The sequence below is a fragment of the Geotrypetes seraphini genome, chromosome 5 (assembly GCF_902459505.1).
Source record: "Geotrypetes seraphini chromosome 5, aGeoSer1.1, whole genome shotgun sequence".
Taxonomy (NCBI): domain Eukaryota; kingdom Metazoa; phylum Chordata; class Amphibia; order Gymnophiona; family Dermophiidae; genus Geotrypetes; species Geotrypetes seraphini.
In genome coordinates this window covers 110,410,294-110,435,134 of record NC_047088.1, presented here as the reverse complement: position 1 = coordinate 110,435,134, position 24,841 = coordinate 110,410,294, and the positions used below count along the sequence as shown (strand labels likewise).

Genomic DNA, 24,841 nt, shown 5'->3' with positions numbered 1-24,841 from the left:
GAGAGGGAGGAAGGGGGCACTAACTTAGGATGTAGAAGGGAGGGAATAGAAAAGGAGAATTGTTAGGTATGAGTGCGTGAGAGAGAAAGACGGTGGCACACAGGGAAAGGAAGATGCATAGAGGAGAGAAGGATGAGAGGGAAAAATGTTGGATATGGTGGTGAAAAAGGAACAGAGGAACAGATTGAAGGGAACTGCAAAGGGGAGGAATATTAGACAGTGATGTGAGAGAGAGACGTGGCATTATCCTGGAGAGGGGTGTTGCTCCCTAAAATGTTTGTAATTTTATTGATGTGTATATCGCTTAGAATGTTGAATAAGCGATCAATCAAATTTATAATAAAACTTGAAACTTGATAGGAGAAATGGGCATGGGGCTGGTAGGCAGTGGTAAAAAATGCTGCACATGATCCAGGAGATGAGAGAGGGAGAAATGTTGGATGTGACAGTAGAGCAGTGATCTCAAACTCGTGACCCACAAGGTACTATTATGCGACCCGCAGTCTGTACACTAGTGCTGCCCGCTCTTTGCAGCGTCCTCCGGCTTCCCCTCTGGCCTCCCGCTCTTACCTTCAGATAATTACCGTAGTCCGCAGAGAGGATTGCCAATGCTGTAGCGATCCTTGCAGGCTGCCAGCATCCTTAGCAGCATGTTCCCTCTGCCGCGATCCTGTCCCTAACATCAGAGGAGGGGTGGGACTGTAGCAGAGGGAACGTGCTACGGAGGCCGATGACAGCCTGCAAGGAACGTTACAGCACCGGCGATCCTCTCTGCAGGCTGCGGTAATTAGATGAAACTAAGACAGGGAGGCAAGGGGGAAGCTGGAGGACGCTGCAAAGAAAGGGGGAACATGCAGGCCTTCGAGTGGGGGGGAAGATTTATAAACTATAAAGAATTTTACCTCATGCCAAAGGAGAAAATAGGTTCTTACCTGCTAATTTTCTTTCTGTTAGCTTGTAGGCTGGTATAGTCCTTACGAATGGGTTATATGCCTCACTGCTACCAGCAGGTGGAGACTGACCACAAACTTGTATATCAGGCTAGAATCTCCCTAGCAATTCAGTATGCCGAATAGCTAAGCAGAACCTAGAAAAGACTTCAACTGAAAACAGTATAGCAAACTCCGTACAGGAGTGGAAAAAAAAACAACAAATACTTATAAACTACGGTTGAACATGTGTAGAACTTAATCCTGGTATAGAAAACATCCCCACAGTTTACCAGCTGAGCCTTAGCTGCTGTTCTTACTTTTCCCTGGCCCTAAAAAAATTGTAGAACCTGCAGAAAAAACAAAATCTGCACGTGAGCAAAACAAAAACCCACAATCACCGCACACAAAAACAGATGGGGGAGTGGGGACTATACCAGTCTACAAGCTAACAGAAAGAAAATTAGGAGGTAAGAACTTAATTTCTCCTTCTGTATCGCTTGGTAGACTGGTATAGTCCTTACGAATGGGATGTACCAAAGTAATAACCATTAAGGGTGAGACCCCCGAAGGACCGACACCAGAACACATTCACCGAATACTGTGTCCCGAGGTGTTTGAACATCCACACAGTAGTGTCCTACAAAGGAATGCAGAGAAGACCAAATTGCAACCTTGCAAATATCCACTAGAGCACCAGAGAAGATTCAGGCCAAAAAGCTGCCTAACCCCTAGTGGAAAGAGCCTTAAGAAATTCTGGAACAGGCTTCATCGTCAGAAGATAAGCAGAAGCAATAGTTTCCTTGATCCAGCGCGCAATAGTAACCTTAGAAGCGCCATCCACCTTACGAGGACCCGCTAGAAGGACAAAGAGATGATCTGATTTCCTGGTCTCCTGGGTCCTCTGCACATAAGAGCGAAGGACCCAACTGACATCCAACTTGTAGAGCTGTCTCTGCTCGGAAGAAAGGAAGGAACAGACCTCAAAGACAACCCTCTCCCTAGAAAACTCCAAAAAGGGAGCCCTACAAGAGAAAGACTGAAGCTCAGAAACACGTCTAGCTGAAGCAAACATAATGTTGGGTATCATTAAGAAGGGTATCACGACCAGGACGAGGGAAGTCATCATGCCGCTGTATCGTGCAATGGTGCGGCCGCATCTGGAGTACTGTGTCCAGTACTGGTCGCCATACCTCAAGAAGGACATGGCGGTACTTGAGGGAGTACAGAGAAGAGCGACTAAACTGATAAAGGGAATGGAAAATCTCCCATATACCGACAGATTAAAGCAGCTAGGACTTTTCTCCCTGGAAAAGCGGAGACTTAGAGGAGACATGATAGAAACCTTCAAGATCCTGAAGGGCATAGAAAAAGTAGACAGTGACAGATTTTTCAAATTATGGGGCAACACAAGTACAAGGGGGCACTCGGAGAAATTGAAAGGGGACAGGTTTAGAACAAACGCTAGGAAGTTCTTCTTCACTCAGAGGGTGGTGGATACATGGAACGCGCTTCCAGAGGCTGTGGTACACAGGAACACATTAAATGGTTTCAAAGAAGGTTTGGATAGATTCCTAGAAGAAAAGGGGATTGAGGGGTATAGATAGATATAGTCCACTGCTCAGGCAATGGGCTTGATGGGCCGCCGCGGGAGCGGACCGCTGGGCAGGATGGACCTGTGGTCTGACTCAGCGGAGGCAACTTCTTATGTTCTTATGAAGTAATAGCCACCAAGAAGACCGCTTTAAGAGTAAGGTCCTTCAAAGAACAGTCGCCCAATGGTTCAAAAGGAGGGCACACTGGAACTGACAGAACCAGATTCAGATCCCAAAATGGAACAGAGGGTCATGCGGGAGGCTTGAGCAACTTGGCCACCCACAAAAAGCGAATCACATCAGGAATGGCTGTCAAACACTGACTGAAAGGCTGACAAGGCTGCAAGCTGAACCCGGAAAGAAGACCAAGCCAGTAAGAAATCTAAGATGTTAGGTAAGAAGACCAAGCCAGTAAGACATCTTAGATATTAGGTAGGGAAGCACGAAAAGAGACCACTCAACGCATATCAACACCACTCCCTCACATAAGCCCGAGAGGTGGAAAGCCTCCAGAACCCCAAGAGAGCTGAGATCACTTTACCTGAATACCCATTCTTATCTAGGTGACCCCTTTCAAGAGCCAAGCCATAAAACAAAAGGGACCCGGATCGAACATTGAAATGGGACCCTGCGTTAGAAGGTCATCCAAGAGAGGCAGAGGAAGAGGATCCACCACCAGATGCCTCACCAGATCCGCATACCACAGTCGTCAAGGCCAATCCAGAGCAACCAGAACCACAAGGCCCGGATGGTGAATTATGCGGAGAAGAACTCTGCTCACTAATGGCCACGGAGGGAACACATACAACAGCCCCTCCACTGGCCATGGTTGAAGCATATCATCCAGGCCCTCGGCCTGACCGTCTCTGCGACGACTGAAGAAGCGGGGAGTTTTGGCGTTGACACTTGTGGCTATCATGTCCATGAGGGGCTAACCCCAAGACTGCACTATCAACTGAAAAGCCACCGGGCTGAGACACCACTCTCCAGGAACTAGCACTTGACGACTTAGGAAGTCCGCTTAAACATTCTCCACTCCAGCTATATGGGAAGCTAATATTTCTGGAAGGTGCGACTCTGCCCAGACCATGAGCAGAGTCGTTTCCTGTGCCACCAAAGTAATCCTGCTGCCCCCCTGATGATTGACATAGGCCACCGCTGTGGCACTGTCTGACAGAACCATGACTGTCTTGCCCATCAGAAAGGACTGGAAGGCTAGCAACGCTAGACAGATGGCTCTGGTCTCCCAGATATTGATCGGCCAAGAAGCCTCCTCCATGGACCAGGTGCCCTAAGCTGAGTGACCTAGACATTAAGCTTCCCAACCGAGAAGACTGGGATCCTTGAGTAGCACTGTCCACTGCGGCTGATCCAGACTCGCCCTTGTATAAGATGGGGAATCTGGAGCCACCAACGAAGACTGCCCCGAGCTAAGCCTGGAAGCGAAACAGGGTGATCCAGAAAGTGCATCTGAAGTGATCACCTCCGAAGAAGAGCATAATGAAGAGGACACATGTAGGCCTGCAACCACCTCACTACATCGAGGGAAGCTGCCATCGATCCCAAGACTTGGAGGAAATCCTGCGCCCGAGGACACTGGGATGCCATAAGCAGGTGAATCTGAGATTGCAATTTGCTCACCCGGGCCTCCGGAAGGAAGACCTTCCTCAAGGAAGTGTTGAACAGCATGCCTAAATACTCCAGGTGCTGAGAGGGAGAAAGCCGGCTCTTGGCAAGGTTGACTACCCATCCCAGCGACTGGAAAAACTCCACCACTTGTTCCATGACCCGGGTGCTTTCCTGTAATGACTTCACTCTAATCAACCAGGTAGGGATGAACTAGAATGCCCTCTTTGTGCAACGCCGCCACAATGACCACCGTCACCTTGGTGAACGTCCACGGAGCCGTGGCCAGAGCAAAGGGAAGTGCACAGAACTGATAATATTGCCCCAAGATCACAAAGCGCAGGAAGCGATGATGGGAGGCCGAATAGGAATGTGCAAGTAGTCCTCAGTCAGATCTAGAGAGGTCAGAAACTCCCCCGGCTGAACCGCCAGAATCACAGACCGCAGAGTTTCCATGTGGAAAGAAGGCACGTGAAGAGTCCTGTTGACCCCCTTCAAATCCAGGATAGGCCGAAAGGTCCCTTCTTTCTTTGTCACCACAAAGTAAATCAAGTACAATCTGTGCTCCACTCCCACGGGGGAACTGGAACCACCACATGGAGATCCAACAATCTTTGAAGGGTCTGGCAAAAGGCCTGCTGCTTCCACGCCACCTGCGAGGGAGAAGCGAGAAAATAATCTGGCAAGGAACAGGTAAACTCCAGAGCATAACCGTCCCGAATCACATCCAGAACCCACTGATCGGACGTGTTGTTTGCCCACTTTGGATAAAAATCCCTCAGCTGGGCGCCCACTGGAAACAAAACGGGCGTCAGCAAGGAGTCATTGGGCAGGATGGGTGGCAGAGGACCCAGTAGGGGCACTATCAACACCCCGGAGGGTCCCACGAAAGGACTGCATGCACTGGAAGAACCTGCCTCTAGAGAACCCAGGAGACTGAAAAGAGGCAGCCCCTCAACCAGAGCAGAAACGGCGGAAATCACGCCCACAAGCAGCGCCACCTCGAGCCAGTGGCCTAGGCCTATCCTCATGCAAACGAGGCACTTTAGAATCAGTGAGAGTCTGAATCAACCTGTCCAGGTCCTCACCAAACAAGAAAGATCCCTTAAAAGGAAACTCTGTCAACTTAGCTTTGGACGCCGAGTCCACTGACCAAGCGCAAAACCACAAGGTATGGCAAGCTGCCACTGCAAACACCGACTTCGCAGAAGCTCGCAAGAGGTTATACATGGCATCTGAAAGATAAGAAGCATCCAATTCAATCTTTACCATCTCACGCTTGAGCAAAACCGCCACTGTGTGGGGCAGCGCAACCCCCCCTCTCCCCCCCCCCCCCGAGTGGACACGGAACCTCCAGCCGCCAGCACATAAGCTCTACAAAGGGCTAACATAAATTCAGGATGAAAACCCCCATCAGCCCCTGCCATACCTTGCTCCTTTATTTCCAGAACAGGGGGTAAGTCACCTGAGGTAACTGAGATGAAGGAGGAGGTTCCCACCGAAATTGGTCCTGAAACCGCCAAATTTGGAGCTCCTGTGGCCTGCCACAACTGAAAAGCCTGGGACTTTCCTGACGCTGAGGCACCGACCGGCGCGAAAAGGGAATCTCCAGCCGTTCCAGCAGCAAGGGAATCCTTTTTTCCCTGACCGTCGGCACCTGGGGAACCCTCCACATGGGTGTTGGGGGAAGCCCGGGCTTCCCCACGATCCAAAGCCGACTCGCGAGGTACATGCGGCAGGGTGCCCTGGCTACCGGCATCCACTGCTGATGAGGCTACCCCACTGCTCCACTGCACAACACTTGCACAGGCCGGCCGCAAGTTACTCGCATCTGGAGAACCATGAGCATTTTTTCCCTTTAAAAGTGCTCATTGTGCTGAAAAGCGCCCTAGCTGAAAGAAAAGTGCCGGTTAGATGAAAAAATACAGTAAAAAGGGAGTTTTAAAGGGAAATGAGCCATTTAGACCGGCACACTTCAGGATTCTGTCTTTTTTTTCTTACAGAACAGACTCCACGGCTCTCAAAGATGGAGGGCTGACCAACCAGGGGGCCAGGCCACCGGCTGAGGCACCTCTACAAAAATGTGGGGAGGTGGAGGAAGATGGGGGAGAGACCCAGCACAAGACCCACCAGGTTCAACACCCCCGAGGTCGGACAGATTCCCAAACAGGACCCGTCCAAGTTCTATCCGTCACAAAAGGGGAACCTAGGAGTCCAAAACAAAATTCCAACAGTACTGAGGGGAGACGATCTAGTCTTACCCACCTGCGATGTAGACTGAGACAACTGAGTTGCTAGGGAGATATACAAGTTTGTGCTCAGTCTCCACCTGCTGGCAGCAGTGAGGCATATAACCCATTCGTAAGGACTATACCAATCTACTAAGCGATACAGAATTGTCATTTGTTTAATATGACATTAAGTATTTTTTTCCACGGCCCTCCAAGTACCTACAAATCTAAAATGTGGCCCTGCAAAGGGTTTGAGTTTGAGACCACTGCAGTAGAGGGAGAGATGACTGGATCTCTCGACAGGTGGACAGTAAGAGAGAGGGAGACTTGTTGCCAATAGGGTAGAGGAGAAAGGAAGAAAAGGACTCATGGAAGGACAGAGAGAGATGTTGTTTGGGGAAAGGAATGAGGTCCGGAGAAGAAGCGTGCAGGAGGCAGAAAGTGTTGGACTCAGAGGGAGAGAGAGACTGAGCGAGTGAGTGAGAAATGGATGGGGAGGGAAGAAAGGAAGGAAGGAGAAACGTCACACTCAGGGGAAGGGGGAGAGGGCAGATAGTACAAAGTCCAACTCATAGAGGGAGAGAGAAAGATGTTGTTTGGGAGAGGGAATGAGGACTGGAGGAGAGGAAGCATGCAGGAGGCAGAGAGAAAGATGTTGGACTGGTGGAAAGGAGGGAGAAATGTTATGTGGCAGTAGAGGGAGTATATGTGCACCCTGGATCTCTCTCTCTTTCCACACTCCCTTTGTAGCAGGGAGACATGTTGCCAATGATGGCAGAGGAGAGAGGAATAAAAGTTGGACTCATGGAGGTACAGAGATAGATGTTGGTTGGGGAATGGAAGCATGTAGGAGGCAGAAAGAAAGAAATATTGGATGCAGTCAGAAGTGCAACCAGAGACTCATGAAATCACCAGACAGCAAAGATAGGAAAAATGATTTTATTTTCAATTTAGTGATCAAAATGTGTCAGTTTTGAGAATTTATATCCGCTGTCTATATTTTGCACTATATTTGTCCATTTTTCTATAGTTGTTACTAAGATGATATTGCATATTTTAAAGTCTTCTGCCTTGACCTCTTTGAAAAAAAAAAAAAAACCTGAATATAAATAATTAACATTTTTTCTGCATACAAAGTGCTTTGTGTTTTTTTTAATTTTGTTGCCATTATGTATTAAATTGTATGTGTATGAAAAATGAATGGAAGAAATTACATTACAATTAGTACTATTATGGGGGTAGAGTCAGGGACGGAGCCTGGGTGGGTCTGGGACAGAGCTTGGGCGGGGGTAGTAGGTTGATTAGACTTAGGGGGTACTTGGCTCGAAGAAGTTGAGAAACTCTGTGCTAGAGCACATTTGTAGTCCAAGGTGTGAGGAGCTGCTTTTCCAGGATGGGAATGTGGGACTAGTCGAGGAGATAAATACTGCACAATCTTGTATGTCCAAACATCTAAACCTATTGCACATTTATTTGCCTAACTACTTCTACTATGTATGTTTACTTGTAGACCGTTCTGAGCTACTGGGAGAACGGGATATAAATCTAAATAAATAAATAAATAAAATAAATAAATAAATAAATAAATAATAAATAAATAATAAATAAATTCTACAACTTTGAGTAGGACTTTTGGATGAGTTCATAGGGCTACTCTGTCATGGTAAAATCTTGTGTAGGGAGGATCAGGCAATGGTGCTTGAAGTTCACTCACAAGGGCGTGCAGATGTGAGGGCGATGAAGAAAACAACTTTCCAAGTGAGCAGTTTTATAGAGGAACTTATGAGTGGCTCAAAAGGAAACTTCATGGCAACAGGCAGAGGCTTGATAGGTGGCTTAGTGTGATAAAGTCCTTCATGAATCTTGCTATTAAGAAATGAACAATTTTTTTGTCTAAGGAACAGTGAAATTCACTGATAGCACCGAGACATACTCAAACCAAATTGGTTTTGAAACCAGTCCAAGAGAGGAAAAAGATAGTTGAGAACGGATAGAAGTGGACAGGTGAAGGGTTCCACAGAATGCAAAGCATGCCAGGAAGAAAATCTTGTCTAACTGAAACAATAACAGCACTCAGAAGAAGGTTTTCAAGATGCTTTACTGACAGGTGAGACACAAAAGGCATTTACTTAGTGAAAGAAACCACTTTGTTAGTGCTAACGAGCGACGGCTGGGATAAAGGAGACTTCTATTGTTCTGGGTCAGGAAAGGAAGGAATAGCTGGAGCTTGCACAAGAGTTCTAGAAGTGGGAACCAAGGTTGATGTGGCTAAGGCCCTATGAGAATCATGGTGCCCAGATCTTGGTAAAGTTTGAGTAGAGTTTTCCCAATGAGAGGTATCGGAGAAAATGTGTAGAGTAAACTGTCTCCCTAATGAATGAGGAGGCATGAGACATCATTTGATTGGAGGCATAGAGTTTAATTTCTTAATAATAACAGTCCAGGTTTGTAACGATTGTTGGTAATACCCTCGTCGCTTAGCTACATAAGTTTCCATTTTTCCTATCATTAAAAATTTCACTCTCCATTCTTGTTCATTTGGTATCAGAGGCTGTTTCCAATAAGGAGCTATAAAACATCTAATTGCTGCTAGTCCCATGCGTAATAGACGTATTTGCCATTTATTCTCATATATAGTATACAACCCTTGTAAACAACATTGGGGAGTATTAGGGACCGTAGTTCCTAACAGTTGGGACAAAAAATTCACTACCATATTCCAACAAGGTGTTAATATAGGACATTCCCACCATATGTGGAGAAAATTACCCTCAGCATTCCGACAACGCCAACAACGATCTGAGATCTGAGGATACATCTTATGGAGTCATTCTGGGGTATAATACCAACGACTCAATACTTTGTAAGCGTTTTCTTGAATTAATGCACACACCAATATTTTACCCACCTCAATACAAATAGTATCCCATTCTTTGACAGTAAATACACATTGTAAATCCCTTTCCCAGCATTGTTGAAAATTCAATTTGGGAATTTCTCTTCCCTGTAGATATTTATATAAACTAAACTAAACTAAACCTTGGGTTTGTATACCGCACCATCTCCATAGTTGAAATAGTCCTTGGAACCTTTTGAAATAGTCCTTGGAACCTTTTGTAATGTTAACCATAAATTTTCTAAATACTCATTTTCAGAGGGCAATATTTTATTCCAATCCTGAGCCACCACATAATGTTTCACTTGTCAAATAGTCCCCTGTTTTTACTCCTGGAGTGCGTAATAGAGCTTCAAATGAAATCAAGGTCCCTGTACAAAAAAGCTCTCGAAAGGTAATCAGGCCATGATGTTCCCATCTTTCAAATACTGGGTTAATTTTACCCACTTCAAATTGGGGTTCGTCTCTCATCGAGGCCAGGGTGGAAGATATTACTCCTTGATTACATTATTTTCTCAATCTCCCCCAAAATGTAAGTAGATGTATTATATAGGGATTATCAGTTTCTAATTTCCACTGTCGAATTATCTGTGAGGACCAGAGTCCAACTGATAGCTTATGCTGTGGAATTAAGGACTGTTCTATCAAGACTCCCCATTTATGTGTGTTCAGTTCCCAATCTAATATCATCCGTATTTGTGCTGCTTGATAATACCACCTAAGATTGGGGACCCCTTTTCCCCCTCGGGTTCTATCTACCCACATCACTCTCTGGGAAATTCTAGGTGTTTTATTTATCCAAATAAATTTTCTAAATTCTGCTTGTAAAACCTTGAATAACCGAGTAGGTAGGGGGATCGGGAGAGTCTGAAACAAAAAATAGTAACCGAGGTAGTACGTTCATCTGGAGCACGTCAATGTGTCCTCCCCAGGAAAGCCATAACCCTTTCCAACGTTGTATATCTGCTCGGATTTTCCGGAGAATCGGTTCATAGTTAGCCTCATATAGAATGTTCGAGTCCATTGATAAATGAATACCTAGGTACTTTATACCACTAGTTGTCCATTTGAATGGAAATAAACGTTGAAGATCCAATACTTCTACTGGTTCTAAAGTAAGATTCATAATTTCAGTTTTATCTAGATTGATCTTAAATCCAGATACTTTCCCAAATTCCTCTAAAATTTGCAATAGGGATCCCACTGTATGTTCTGACATCCTATAAATAAAAGAATGTCATCAGCAAATAACGCTATTCGATGTTCATTACCACCGATCTGAATCCCCTTCAGTTGGGGATGATTCCGAATCAGTATCACTAATGGTTCTATGGACAGAGCAAAAAGCAGTGGGGAAGTGGGCAGCCCTGCCGTGTGCACCTTGCTGTGGGAAAAAATTCAGTATAATTCTGGTTGATCCGGAGACACGCTCGGGGCTTCTGGTATAACGCTTGAACCCATGCATTAAAGGGTCCTTGCATATTCATTTTTCCCATTACCGCCCATAAAAAGTCCCAGGATACCCAGTCGAAAGCTTTCTCGGCATCAATTGCCATCAACATTGCTCGTTCCCGATTTTCCTTAACATGCCACATCAGGTGTAGGGTGCGTCGAATATTATCACCCACTTGTCTGTGTTGTATAAAACCGGACTGATCTATATGAATCAAATTAGGGAGTAATTTACCTAATCGTAAAGCCAAAACTTTTGCTATGATCTTAACATCTACATTCAACAAAGAGATGGGCCTATATGAGCTACAATTTAACGGATCTCTCCCGGGTTTCAACAGGATCGCAATACTTGCTTCCCTCATGGATTCAGGTAGTTGACCCCCTTCAGGGATCCCATTGACTCTACGCAATAATAATGGTGCCACTTGTAATCCAAATTTCTTATAAAAGCAGCCCGTATAGCCATCTAATCCTGGAGATTTACCCGCTTTTACCTTCCGAATAACCTCCATTATTTTCCCTAAAGTAACTGGTTCATTAAGTAGCTTTTGTTCATCCAACGATAGTGCTGGCAGGTTCACCTTATCTAAAATATCATGTATCTCAACTTTTCCTTCATTCTCATCGGGGTTATATAACTGTCTATAGTATTCCAGCAAAGAATTACCCATATCCTTATCTGTATTTGTCCCCTAGTATCTCGAACCGCCGAAATAGATGTCTTTGCTTGTTTAATTTTAATATAACGAGCTAGTTGGTCACTACATTTATTACTGTGTTCATATCGATAAGATCAAAAACGCTCTTGTGTATAATTAAACTCTTCCATTTGAAGTTGCAACAGTTCCCCCTTTACTTGTTGTACTTGTATCAACATTTGTGGATCTAATGTTCTTTTATGTGACGTTTCCAAGGAGAGTAAACGTTCCCTTAGTTGTAATTGGGCTTGAGTTCTTCGATGTTTCACTCGGGATCCCCATTTAATAAAAATACCCCGTAGGACTGATTTTAAAGCATCCCATAGAATCTGATCTGTAACTTCCCCGTTATCATTAAATTCCAAATATTCATCTATGCTCCGGAGGATTTCCTTTTCCACTTCTTGAATATTAAGCAGAGAGTCATTAAGTCTCTAATTATAGTGCTTCTCTCCAGATATCAACCCAGTACATTCCAACCACACCGGGGCATGGTCAGAGATCTGAATACTCCCTATCTCAGCATTCTTGATCTTCCCCCATTGATTCCTATGTACCCACATTCCATCTATCCTAGTATAGGTTCGATGGACGCGAGAATAATGGGTGTAATCTCGCTGAGTTCCATGTAAAAGGCGCCAGCAATCTATCAAACCTAAAGAATGCATAAAGGTTCGGAAAGCCCGGTTATGTCCCCTACTTGAATCTCTACCTCCTTTAGAATGATCTAATCGTCCATTTGGAAACATGTTAAAATCTCCCCCTAAGATTATTGCCCCCTGTAGAAATAATAGTAATTCACGCTGTAAAGACTGATAGAACTCAATTTGAGATGTGTTGGAGCCATAAACATTCACTATTGTTACTCTTTGACCCTGCAAGTTTCCTTTCAAAGCTCGGCATTTCCCCAATGGGTCACGATATACCTGTTCTACAACTAGGCCCACACTCTTCTTTACTAATATTGCTATTCCTCCCTTTTTTTTAACACTTTCTTGCTCTTGATATGTCCATACTTGTTCGAATAATGGATTCTCCAAAAGCCTCACATCTCTAGGTCTTAAATGAGTCTCTTGTAATAAACAAATATCCACCTCATTCTCCTCAATTCTCGAAAGACAATACTCCTTTTCCCGGGACTATTCATCCCATTTATATTCCAAGATTCAATCTTAAGTGTTCCCATCTGCAACCCCTTCTTTTCATTCCCCTCCCCTCCAACCTTTCCCCCAAATCCCCCTCCCTTCCCACCCCCCATATGTGCCGATCCGGACCCAGCCAGACCGGCTAACGAGGAAGAATGAGGTCTCTCCCAAAAGGCTACTATTCCCAATTACTTCCCATTCACAACCACAACCACCCTTTAAAACAATGATAGCAAATAACAATAACCACATCTTCTTGCTCCATTCTTAAGAAAACAAATTAATTTATCTCATATCTACTACTAATAATTACATCCACTCATATATTCCACTTTATTCTTTCACACCCCCTCACAGATAAAACTCATTTATCATTCTTCCAGTTGGTCGTAAGTTTTTCCCCCAAAGATATTCTTATTGTTCATTTCTCCAAGTTTGGTAGTTTCTTAGTCAATCGGGTAACCATGTTTGATGTCTCTAGTGGTCTCCCTGTTTTCTTGAGTGGCACTACCGTGGAAACATTAGGCAAGTCATCACAAACCAGGTCTTTCAAAGCAGTCCAAGCGTCTTCCACTGTATCCACTCTATGTGATTTTCCATTGATAGTTAACCACATTCCAAAAGGGAACAACCATCGATACCAGTGGCCTTTTGATCGCAATACTTGTGTCACCTCACGAAAAGCTCTTCTCTTCTGTAAAGTCGTAGTGGCCAAATCTTGAAAGACTCCTACTTCAATTCCATTCCATACGAAATGTGGAGACTTTCGAGCAGTTTGAAGTATTTTTTTCTTTAAATAAGTAGTCTCCGAAGCATACAATAATACCTTTTGGATACCTGGTCTACTCATCCCTATGCTTCGGTGTGCTCTTAAATATGGTGATGTTAGTTCTATCTACTGTCTCTTCAAGTCCCAATAGCTGGCTGCAGAAATCTTTCACCACTTCCATAGTTTATATATTGGTCAGATTCAGGTATTCCTTTAAAGTGCAGGTTATTTCTCCTGGATCTGTTATCTAGTTCTTCAGTATGTGTTTGTAAATCTATGATCTCTTTTGATTGTTAAGACATTATTTTTATAATCTCCTTTATTTCTGGAACCTGATTTTCGGAAGCCTCAACTCTATTCTTCAGTTCACTCATCTCTGCTCTGATTTCAATAAGAGCTATTTTAAGATCTTCTTTCACTCCTTTTATCTCCAACTTTAAGTCCTGAAATCCAGCTTCCAAGATCTTTTTCAAAGCTATGGCGTTATTTTCTGATTCAGTCATTACTGGTGATAACTGGAGCTGACTTGGAGACGTCATCTTAGAAGCCACTACTGGAGTCACCGATGTTTTCGTCGTTCGTTTACCACTTCTTGTATCATTAAATCGAAACTTGTCCAACTTATAACGGTTCACCATATATTCCAATTATTCTTACACTTTCATTCAGGAGTTCTGATCTGCTTATATAGTATCTCACAATTTAAATCTCAGGATCCATTCGTTTCTTTAAACCTTTAATTTGCTATAATGGAATAAAAGTGTTCCTTTTACTACTGGGGAGGTCCATTAGTAGAGAGCCAATGTTCCAGAGACAATGAGATCTCTAATTATCATCTCTCTCTCCTCCGATTCCATTCCACCAATTGCCACCAGTCATATGGCAGTCATAAGCGTATATGAATATATTCACTGCCACAATTTATCTATTTAAAGCAGGATTATATCTCTCTTCTAATGCTTTATTCTCAAAGAATTCCTCTGCTGGGCTGCTGATGGTATATATGTTTTACACTGCTCCCTCCTAGCTTGTTAGATTAAGCTCAAAGCAGCTAGTTATTAACTGATAGATAGCGCCGGTACCTCGTCTGCTGTCTTCACTCTCCACAAAACGGATAAACTAACCTTCAGTCTGGCACGCGGCCTCGGGTAGTGCCGGTGCTGCTATATTTTATCCACTGTTTCCACCTCTGGCTGCGTGCTCGTGCTCAACTCTCCGAGGGGAAACAACTCCAGGACACAGCGCACCGTGGGTGCTCACAACCCACGGAGGCTCTCGACATCGACTCCCTGGAGGGAAACAACCCAAAGCACCGCAACCTGCAGCCAATCTCGGTCCGCGGGTTCTCCCAGCCACAACTCTCCAAGGGGAGAAAGCCCGGAAGTGCGGCAGCTCCCCGCTGATCTTCGCCCGAGGGGGGCCCCAGCCCATTCACCGGTCTCCGGCCTCCTCGCAAATCACCACAGCATATTTCTCTTGTCAGTGTTGGTATTGAGGAGGTAGTGTTAATTTTTTTTTTTTTTTTTTTTTGAGAAGTCGTTTAAGCATAATTATTTACAAGCTGCCATTCGGGCGAGTGACCAAAACACTTCTCTCTTCCAATGGACTCATTAACTACTATCCTTGATGGTGCAGACTGCTTCAAATACTGATAGCAGGTTTTTTTTGTTGTTGTTTGGGGTTTTTTTCCAAATCTTCATTAATAATTTAAATACATTTTTAATAATTTTGTCTTTCATATTCAACCATTAATACATTAAGTCATTATAAATCTCATTTCATAGTATCTAAAAAGAAAAAATTACATTACATTACATTAGTGATTTATATTCCGCCTGTGCCTTGCGGTTCTAAGCGGATTACATTGGAAGATATCTGGACATATCCAGGAAAATTACATAACAAAGAAGAAAGGATATTTCAAGTTACAATAGAGAACAAAATAACATTCGGGTTACAAAAGAGAATTACATAACTTTGAAGGAAGCATGTTTCTGGTTACAAATGGAGGTTACATGTTGAGGTTTCTGAAGTTTTGAGATGACTAGCAGCAGGTTATAGTACTTTAAAAGGAAGGTTACTGTACTTTAAAAGGTTACAGTACTTTGAAAGGGAGCTGGAATCTGGTTATATGTTGGGGATTTGGTTTGAAGAATTGACTAGAAGTTGCCATAGGGGTGGTGTAATCGCGAGAAATATGCAGTTGGGATAGGAAGGAGGTTAGATTGATGGGATGTATTTTTTGAATAGAAAATTAATTTCTTATACAACTTCTCTAAGCATACCCTCCCTTCCCCCTCCTCCAGCCCATCCCCCTCCCCCCCCCCGATGGAAGGATGTGTGCAGGAGATTCATGAAATATAAAGATATAAAAACTTTCAATTAGCTAAGGTAGTATCTTTTTGGAGACTAATCCAAGTTTCATATGCCCCCCATATTCTATTTTAATTATGTATTTGATTTCTCCGAAAAGCGGTTAATTTCGACATTTCTTATATATACTGAACTTTAGTCAACAATATTCGAAATGCCAGAAGCTCTGGTTGTTTCCACGCGGATGCCATAACAAGTCGACCTGCTGTCATTATCAAATGTATCCATTTCCGTTGCTTAAGTGGGAGATCATCTGGTCCTATATTCATTAAGCAGCACCCCATAGTCTTAGGAATCTTAATGCCTAATACTTTCTCTATAAAAGAAATCGCTTTATCCCAATAGGCCTGTGCTTCAACACTATACCACCATATATGTTCAAAGGTACCCACTTCTATACATCCTCTCCAATATTTATCTGACCCTTTACCATACATAGCCCACAATCGTTCCAGAGTATAGTACCAGCAAAAAACATCTTATAATGATTTTCTATCATATTACTTGCTATAGTGCCATAAAGCAGGGAATGCATTATTTTAGACCATTCTTTATCAGTATAGCATTTACCAATTGTCTCTTCCCATTGGCGCCTATATTTCATAGGTGGATGAAGATGCTCCAATTGCACATTATATAACCTGGTGATACTACCCCTCCCACTTTCTTTCATCATAGCACACTCTAAATTTGATTGTTCAAAAGTGACTAATTCTTTAATGATCTTTTTTTTAATATAGCTTTCAATTTGTCTATAGTAGAATAGGTCTCTCGGTAAAAGGCCATATTCATCTACCAATACTTCAAAACGGACCATTTTCCCTTGTCCAATAATTGACTCAATGTTCTAAGACCTTTTCTACTCCATATATGAAAGGCCACATCAGCCTCGCCAGGTGCAAAATTAGGCAAATATATAATAGCTGCCCCCAGAAAATAGATCTTATCTCCATAGCATTGCCTACGTACTTGGGTCCATAGATCTAAGGTATGCCATATTACAGGGTTAACTACTTCCATTTCCTACTGGTAGCAATTTGGATCATCTCTCCAGTTTGCAGGATCTTTAACCTTGTTGAGTCTGTTCTTGTTCATTTGTGTCGGGTACGTCACTTATCGAAGGCTTTTTTCTTAAATAAATAATTTTTTTTTTTTTTTTTAGAAAAAGGCTTTGATGAGTGGCGAACTATAGTAGATTTTCATATTTTCCCTATAAAGGACATCATACAACAGATAATTACAAAGACCCATGAAGCAGGCTGAAACACTAGCAGTGTCAGGTCATTGCTTAATAAAGAATATTTGATCCCAATTCTGTAGACGTTGATGCAACTTTGGCAACAGCCTTATTCGGATATTTCTGAGTTTGCAAGCAGAAGCAAGTCATTGAATGGTGCTTTTACAGGAAAGAAGTGCTTCATGCCAAGAGCAGATGTAGATGAGGCTAACAGAAAACCAGTTCTTTGATGCCCTGAGGGGTAAGGAGAGTGGAGATAGAAGCAGAAGGAGGAACCGGGGAGGGGGGGGAGAATAGTCTTCTAATTCAGTGTTAATGAGAATTCAAGGTACAATTTACATTGGAAGGAATTAAAATCTCTGAGTCAGAACAAGTTATTGATTGTCAATGGAATATATTGCCTCGAAGAGTTCAGCTTTTTCCGAAATTTGAGATAGCAGGGTTTTGTTTTGATAGCTTTTGGGAGGCTGTTCCAGGTCTTGCGCCAATGTAGATGACAATTCTGCCAACCATTTCTTTACTTACAGTAATGTCAAGGAATTTTCCATCCCATTCCAACAGTAATGGAGTTTCTGTTATGTCACTGAGGAATTCAGCCTTCAGAGTGGCTGCCTTCTCACAGTTCTTGCACTGTGAATGTCGGAGTGAGCTTCTTGACAATGTCATTTCATTTACATCATAGCCAAGTGCTTTGGCAACAGCACCAATGGCAAATGTGGCACCCCTGTCTGGCAAATTAGCATGATCTAATGCTCTGGTAACTTCAGGATGTGCAAGGATGTTCACCTTTGACCATTTTGACTGAGAACTGGAACAAGGGGATCTGCTGACTTCAACATCAGCACCTGAATTTATTTATTTAAAATTATTTATAACCCACCTATAAAATAGGCTAAAAAACAAACAAATCAGCAAAACAAACAGAATATAAAAACAAAGGAAATCAAGCGTCGACTTGAGCAATATTCTTGAAATCAGATAATCCACTAGTCAGAGGGACAGAAGTAGCAGTTGGCTGACAAGGACATTTTCTGTCTCTACTTTGGCTGCTGACTTACTAAATCGCTCTTCTCGTACTCTTTCTATCCTCCTCCTATATGATGAACATCTTACCTCTGCATGATTAGAAACTGTCTTCTTCAATTTTTATTGTGGCCAATTCATCACTGGCAGCATCATCAAAAAGATGGACGAGACATTCTTTGAAGGTTTCTCGATTTATCAGATCACATTCACTGCATCTGTGCCAGTTCTTTTTTAGCTTCTCATATTCATTAAAAAGCTTATCAATATGGAGAGGAGATCCAAGATGGCTGCCGCTTGCTGCTGCTGAGTAGACGCGTACGAGTGTCTCGCTTACCTTTGAAAAAATGCCTAAGAGAAGGGGAAGAAGCGTCGGTGGTGCCTCCCGACGCTCGGAGACCCCTCTGCCTGCAGTGGATGCCATTTTTAGGCGTCTTTTGAGTGAGCAGGTTTCGTCGGGGAATCGCCCGCTGGGAGCGCCGGCAGAGAGTAGTGCCGCGGCGAACTCCCTTGGGCTAGAAGTCTCTCTGAGCCCCGACGTAAGGTCACCGCCCCTGCAGCCGTTGCCGCTGGGAGCAAGCTCACCGCGAGGAGAGCACGCCGGAGGAGGAAGTGTTTTCCTCTCGAGAGGCCAGCATGTCGGAGGGCTTGCAATTGAAGACAGCTGAAAGTGAGTTACTCCTTTTAGAAAAACCGGCGATAGGAACTACTCCAGCTAAAGGGGATCAAGGCTCCGGAGAGGTAAAACAGCCGAGTGAACACTTATTAATGACACAACCAATTTTTGTTTCTCCTGTTAGACCTTCTGAAGTCACTCTAGACTCTCTCTTGGACTTAGTGTCCAATTTTGGAAATGCCCTTAACTTACAGGTAAAAAATTTGGACAAAGAAATACAAATCCAGAAAGAAGAGATAAAAACTTTAAAGGAAGAGACTATCACTGAAATTAGATATCCAAGAAGAAAAGAAGAACTTAAAAACAATTAAGAGTAACCAAGATTTATTTGTTAAAGACAATACGATTATGCAGAGAAAATTGGAAGCTTTAGATAACAATATTCGGATTAATAATTTGCGATTAATTAATTTTCCTAAAGTATTATCAATTTCTCCACGAGATATGATAAAGCGATACTTTCTGGAAATTCTTAAAATACCTGAAAATGCTTTACCACCTCTTACAAAGGTTTACTATTTACCTATAAGAAATCAGGATCCTCAAAAGAAAGAAGATGAAGGAATACCACAGAAAGAACCCTTGGACGTTTCCACTTTGTTAGAGCAATCAGATAGAGAATTGGCTATTCCAGCCACTCTCTTATTGACTGTGGCTTTGGCCCCAGACAAGGATTGGATTCTTAAACTTTTCTTTAAAAATAGGGCCAAGGACTTTTTGGGGTTTCATATCCAGATATTTCCTGATGTCTCGAGAGAGACTCAGAAGAGAAGAAGGGAATTCTTAATGTTAAAATCAGGAGTGACTCAAATAGGGGGTTTATTTTTTCTTAGATATCCTTGTAAATGTGTCATAAGATACCGTTCCTTGAAATATGTATTTGTAGATCCAGCTCACTTGACTACTTTCCTTTCTGCGAAACGTCTTGAATCTGTAGAACCATCTGTACCATTGTGATAATAATTAGCTCACCTCTCAGTAATAGTTTAAGTGATTTTTCTTGTTAAAACGTTTTACTTTAATTTAATTTCTACTCTTATCGTTAATCTTGGATCTTAATTTGAGGACTAGTGTGTGATTAAGTTAGGATGTATACTTTCTTTATTATTTTGAATTGCTTTCAGGTTTGAGAGTAAATAATATTATTATGTTTTCTTGATCTCACTTTCTGTACAAGATGATATGCTTGACAATAAATGTGTAAATTTAAAAAAAAAAAAAAAAAAAGCTTATCAATATGCAAATCCCTGAGTCTATTCGCTGATGTGGTATTCTTGCACGCTGCCAAATTTCCAATCATGAACATGGTCAGATGAGCTGCTTCTTTCAAAGCAATCTATCATTCCAAGCAGGCAAATGGAATTATCATTCCAAGCAGGCAAATGGAAGAAAAGCGTTGCAAATATTACTCTCAAAAAAAATTAATTCTCCTACTTTATATAGTAAAGAACTTTTCAGACTAGTCAACTCTTTGTTTGATATTGATTTACATAAACGCTCTAATACAGATTTTCCACCTTTGGCTGCGAATCTATACGACTATTTTGCTACAAAAATTCATAATCTGAGATCGTTCCTTGTAGGTTCAAGCTTAGCTTTACCAATCACTTTAATTCCTTTAGGAACAGAAAGTTCAGCTGTTGATATGATCTGGAATCAATATGAAAATCCAGACTGGAACCAATTTAAGTTGTATTCAAAATATGTAAAATCCAATTGCCTGTTGGATAACTGTCCACCGACTATTATGAAATCAGCCCCTATCCCCTTCAAGGCTGAACTCTTTAATAGGGTCTCTTTATGCATGAGTACTGGCAAATTTCTGGCAGGATTTGGTCATATCCTTGTGACTCCTATTATTAAAAATTCTAAGGAGTCTGTTTCCTTGACTGCCAACTACAGACCTATTGCCAACATGCCATTTTTTCTTAAACTAATGGAAGGACTGGTTAACATCAATCTCATGAAATATTTAGAAAAGTTCAACATCCTACACAACTCTCAGTCTGGTTTTCATACAAATCATAGTACCAAAACAATTTTAGCTTCCATGACTGATCATCTTTTCCATCTGCTTTCCCTGGGAAAAAGCACACTGGTACTGCAGTTCAACCTGAGCAGTGCCTTTGACCTTGTTGATCATGACATTTTGCTTAGATGCCTTGATTCCACTGACATTTCCGGACAGGTATTAAATTGGTTTACAAGTTTCTTTAAAAAAAAAACGTTATCTACCAGGTTTACAGCAAAAGAACTTTCTCTTAGGCTTGGTGTAATCCCTGTGGAGTTTCACAGGGCTCCCCCACTCTCCCCTTCACTTTTCAATGTCTATATAGCATCATTGGGAAATATGTTATCCATTTAAAAATGAAATCATATATAAATGCGGATGGCATTACAATTATTATTCCCTTAACCTCACTGACTCAAGAGACAGAACAATGGACTACGCAATTTATATTAAAACTGAATTCGGATAAAACTAAGTTCTTTTTGGCAAGTCCTAATAACAAGATCATGAATACCTTTGAGATTAAATGGGTCAGACCACCCAATTAATTCTACCATCAAAATCCTGGATATCATCTTAGATCGATGCTTGACTTTCGAAGATTACACTAACTCTCAGGTTAAAAAATGTTTTGTCACTTTATGGAAACATCGTACCATTAAACACTATTTTGACTTCTTCTCGTTTCGACTGCTGGTTCAATTTTTGATCTTAAGTATCTTAGACTATTGCAATATTATATACTTGGGATCCTTTAAGAAAACCATCAAACGACTGAGAATCGTCCAGAATGCTGCAGTCCGTCTCATCTACGGTCTCAAGAAATCGGATCATGTAAGCCCACATTACAAAAAAACTACACTGGCTGCCCATGGAACCAAGGGTTATTTTTAAGTTTGCTTGCCTTAGCTTCAAAACCATAACAGGTTCATCCCCAATCTATCTATCTCATCATTTTGAATTTCCAGGCACAATTTGTACATGTACCGTATATACTCAAATATAAACTGTGATTTTTGGGGGGCCAAAAAATTGGCCCAAAAATGGGGTCCTGGTTTATATTCGGGTCAATGCCCCCTCCCAGAATATTTTAAGGCCGCCGCCGCCAGGCTCTGCCCCCTCCTCCTCCCTGCCCTATCATACTTCTGCTGATTCCTGACTTGCGGGAGCCAGTAAGTAAGCTGTTCAGTGCCGAGAAGCAGTTCCAAATCGTGCTGCTGCTCGTGCCACTTAGATGAAGAAACTGGATCGCGCAGTCGGTTAACAGCAGGGCATGAGTTTGGAAAGATTGCTCCTGCCCGCTGCACCTTCACCAGTGATCGGCAGAGATATGAAGATAGGGAGGGGGGAACAGAGGGCAGAGCCTGACAGGGGAAAGACGGGTGCTGGGCGCAGAGCCTGACAGGGGAGGGGAGGAGGGACGAGTGCTGGGCGCAGAGCCTGACAGGGGAGGAAAGGAAGGGTGCTGGGCGCAGAGCCTGACAGGGGAGGAAAGGAAGGAAGGGTGCTGGGCAAAGAGCCTGACAGGGGAGGAAGGAAGGGTGCTGGGTGCAGAGCCCTATAGGGGAGGGGAGGAAGGAAGGGTGCTGGGTGCAGAGCCTGACAGGGATGGGGAGGTAGGAAGGGTGCTGGATGCAGAGCCCGACAGGGATGGGGACAAGGAGGGTGCTGGGTGCAGAGCCTGACAGGGGACTGGGTGCAGTGTCTGACAGGGGAGGGATGGAGGGAAGGGGGCTGGGTAAAGAGCTTGGCAAGGAGGGGGCTGGATGCAGAGCCTGACAGGGCAGGACACTTGAATATTAAGCCGCCCGACTTATATTTAAGTCAACCATTTTTCCTCCTTTTTTGGGGGAAAAAGGAGGTCTTGACATATTCGGATCAACTTATATTCGAGTATATATAGTAGTACCTACTTGCTCGCTTTCCCATCCTTGAAGGACTGTATCTATAAGAGATTCCTCGATAGAACATTATCATTCCAAGCAGGCAAATGGAATAAATGTTTAACCAATTTTATCTCAAATGCTCTTTCTTACCAAACTTTTAGGAAGTCAATCAAAACTTATCTCTTTGACAAATTTCTCCGATTCCATTTCTGTCATGATGTACTTCTAAAACACTTTCAGGAAAAATTTGATTAATCTTACCATGCTACTGTAATTTTGAAAGTTTTTTGTAATATCGCTGTCTGTATACAGTCTCTTCCTCTGTAAACCGCTCTGAACTGTTTGTGGTATTGCGGTATATAAAAATAAAGTTGTTATTATTATTATTACATCATCAATCGAACAAAATCCCCAATGGTTGGAAAAAGTGAACTTGATAGTTCATCAGTGCCATTCCCTAGCAGCCATATTTCAGCACTGCTTCTAGTCTGACTTTAGTTTTTACCTTAAAATGTGACATCAACTATCGTCATCACTAAAATTTCTTCTTTACATAAGAACATAAGAATAGCCTTACTGGGTCAGACCAATGGTCCATCAAGCCCAGTAGCCCGTTCTCATGGTGGCCAATCCAGGTCACTAGTACCTGGCCAAAACGGTGTAGCAATATTCCATGCTACCGATAAAGGGCAAGCAGTGGCTTCCCTGTGTCTTTCTCAATAATAGACTTCAATGAATATTTAGTATCCAACCAATGTTAACAGTTTCTAACTACATTATCACGTTGATATGAATAGCCAGCTGAACTATGAGGATGTTGAATGTCCATGTCAAACTAAACTGTCCATTGTAACTTCTTGGGTAACTGACCCAACCTCTTGTAATGTAATCCGACCTTGAACTGGATAGGTAAAGGCAGAATAGAAAACCTGATTAACATAACATAACATTATAGGACCATGAGAATCCTCTAAATTTGTCCCTAACTACTTCAAATGTTAACCATATCTTATGTAGATGAGGTAGAACATATTCAGACTTGTGGAAGGTATTTTCTGATAAGGCTGAATTTTTACCAGTTTTATGGACCACCCTAAGGAGCATATTAAACCTAAATATTTAAACACTGTACAGCATTTAATCATATTATACCTAAATATTTATTCACTGTACAGCACTGTGTTCATCCAATAATTATAAAAATGATAATTATACTGCCTCTACTCTGCCCCCATCTGAAGAATCTAAACACTCGTATCCCTCACACTGCTTCTGCCCTGAACTTGCTCCTTCATCCCCTGTACCAGCTTTACCCTACTCTTTCATCCCCTTTACTGCATTTGTTTTCATCTTCTTCATCTGCTCTGTCTGCCATTCCTCCTTTACCTATGCTTTGGTTCTTGGTGTTGTGTCTGTGCAGCTTCCCCTTCCTTTGTCCGTCTGCTGGGGTCAAATGAACTCCCATCCACATAGTTTTCACTAATGCCAAAGGCAGCTCGCAGTCGCTCATTCTTCTTTTCATTTGCTTCTGCCTGCTGATGAGTTTCCAAGACACTACATGGGAAAACAATAAAACAAAGAACATCTTAAGAGAACAAAGGCAAAGGAATCTTCCACTGATCTGCCAACCGTAGGCATAGTTAAACAAAAATCAAAAACCCATGTTCCTCTTCACAGCAAACTCACTTTGTTTTCTGCATCTCTTGCTCTTTAGCCAAAGCCAAGTCCTTCTCTAACAACATCTGACGGAAGGTAGCCACTTTCTCCTGAATCTCTTCCTCTGCATACCTACAGTATACCCAAGATGAAAATGACAGGTTAGTGAATTTGGGAGGGGATGGGGGGAGCAGATCAGTTTTATTACAATCTCAAAGGAAACCAGTCATTCGCTTTTTTGCATTACTTGACATTATACAAACAACCCTATTAATGATAATTCAACCCTATTAATAATAATTCAAATGATAATAAAACAACCCTATTAATGATAATTCAAACAAACTTTTGTTCTCTTTTTGGATTTGGTATACACTAGTGCTGCCTGATTCAGGAAAAAAAATTGATTCGATTCATTCTATTGAATCGATTTTTCAATTCGATTTTCCTGCACAATTGGGTGGTTTATTCTAAACATCCTGGTGAGCTTATTTTATAGCCTCTTCACCCCCCTTTGACCTCTCCTACCCACACTGGTCCTGTGGCATGTTCTCTCTGCCGCAATTCTGCACCTGACTTCAGAGCAGGGGCAGGACCGTAGCAGAGAGAACATGCCGCTGAGGACGACGGGCAGC

General features: G+C 42.6%; 1 protein-coding gene across 6 annotated transcripts in view; it reads right to left on the bottom strand.

The window, feature by feature from the left end:
- SRRM2 (serine/arginine repetitive matrix 2) overlaps positions 1-24,841 on the bottom strand; it is a 549,687-nt gene that overhangs the window by 397,529 nt on the left and 127,317 nt on the right. For all 6 annotated transcript variants that reach the window (XM_033944768.1, XM_033944767.1, XM_033944764.1 and 3 more), the window contains exons 3-4: positions 24,237-24,338; positions 23,937-24,104 (exon numbers count right to left, since the gene is read on the bottom strand). In XM_033944768.1, the coding sequence (XP_033800659.1) occupies positions 23,937-24,104; positions 24,237-24,338 (270 nt within the window). The remainder of the gene's footprint in view (positions 1-23,936; positions 24,105-24,236; positions 24,339-24,841) is intronic.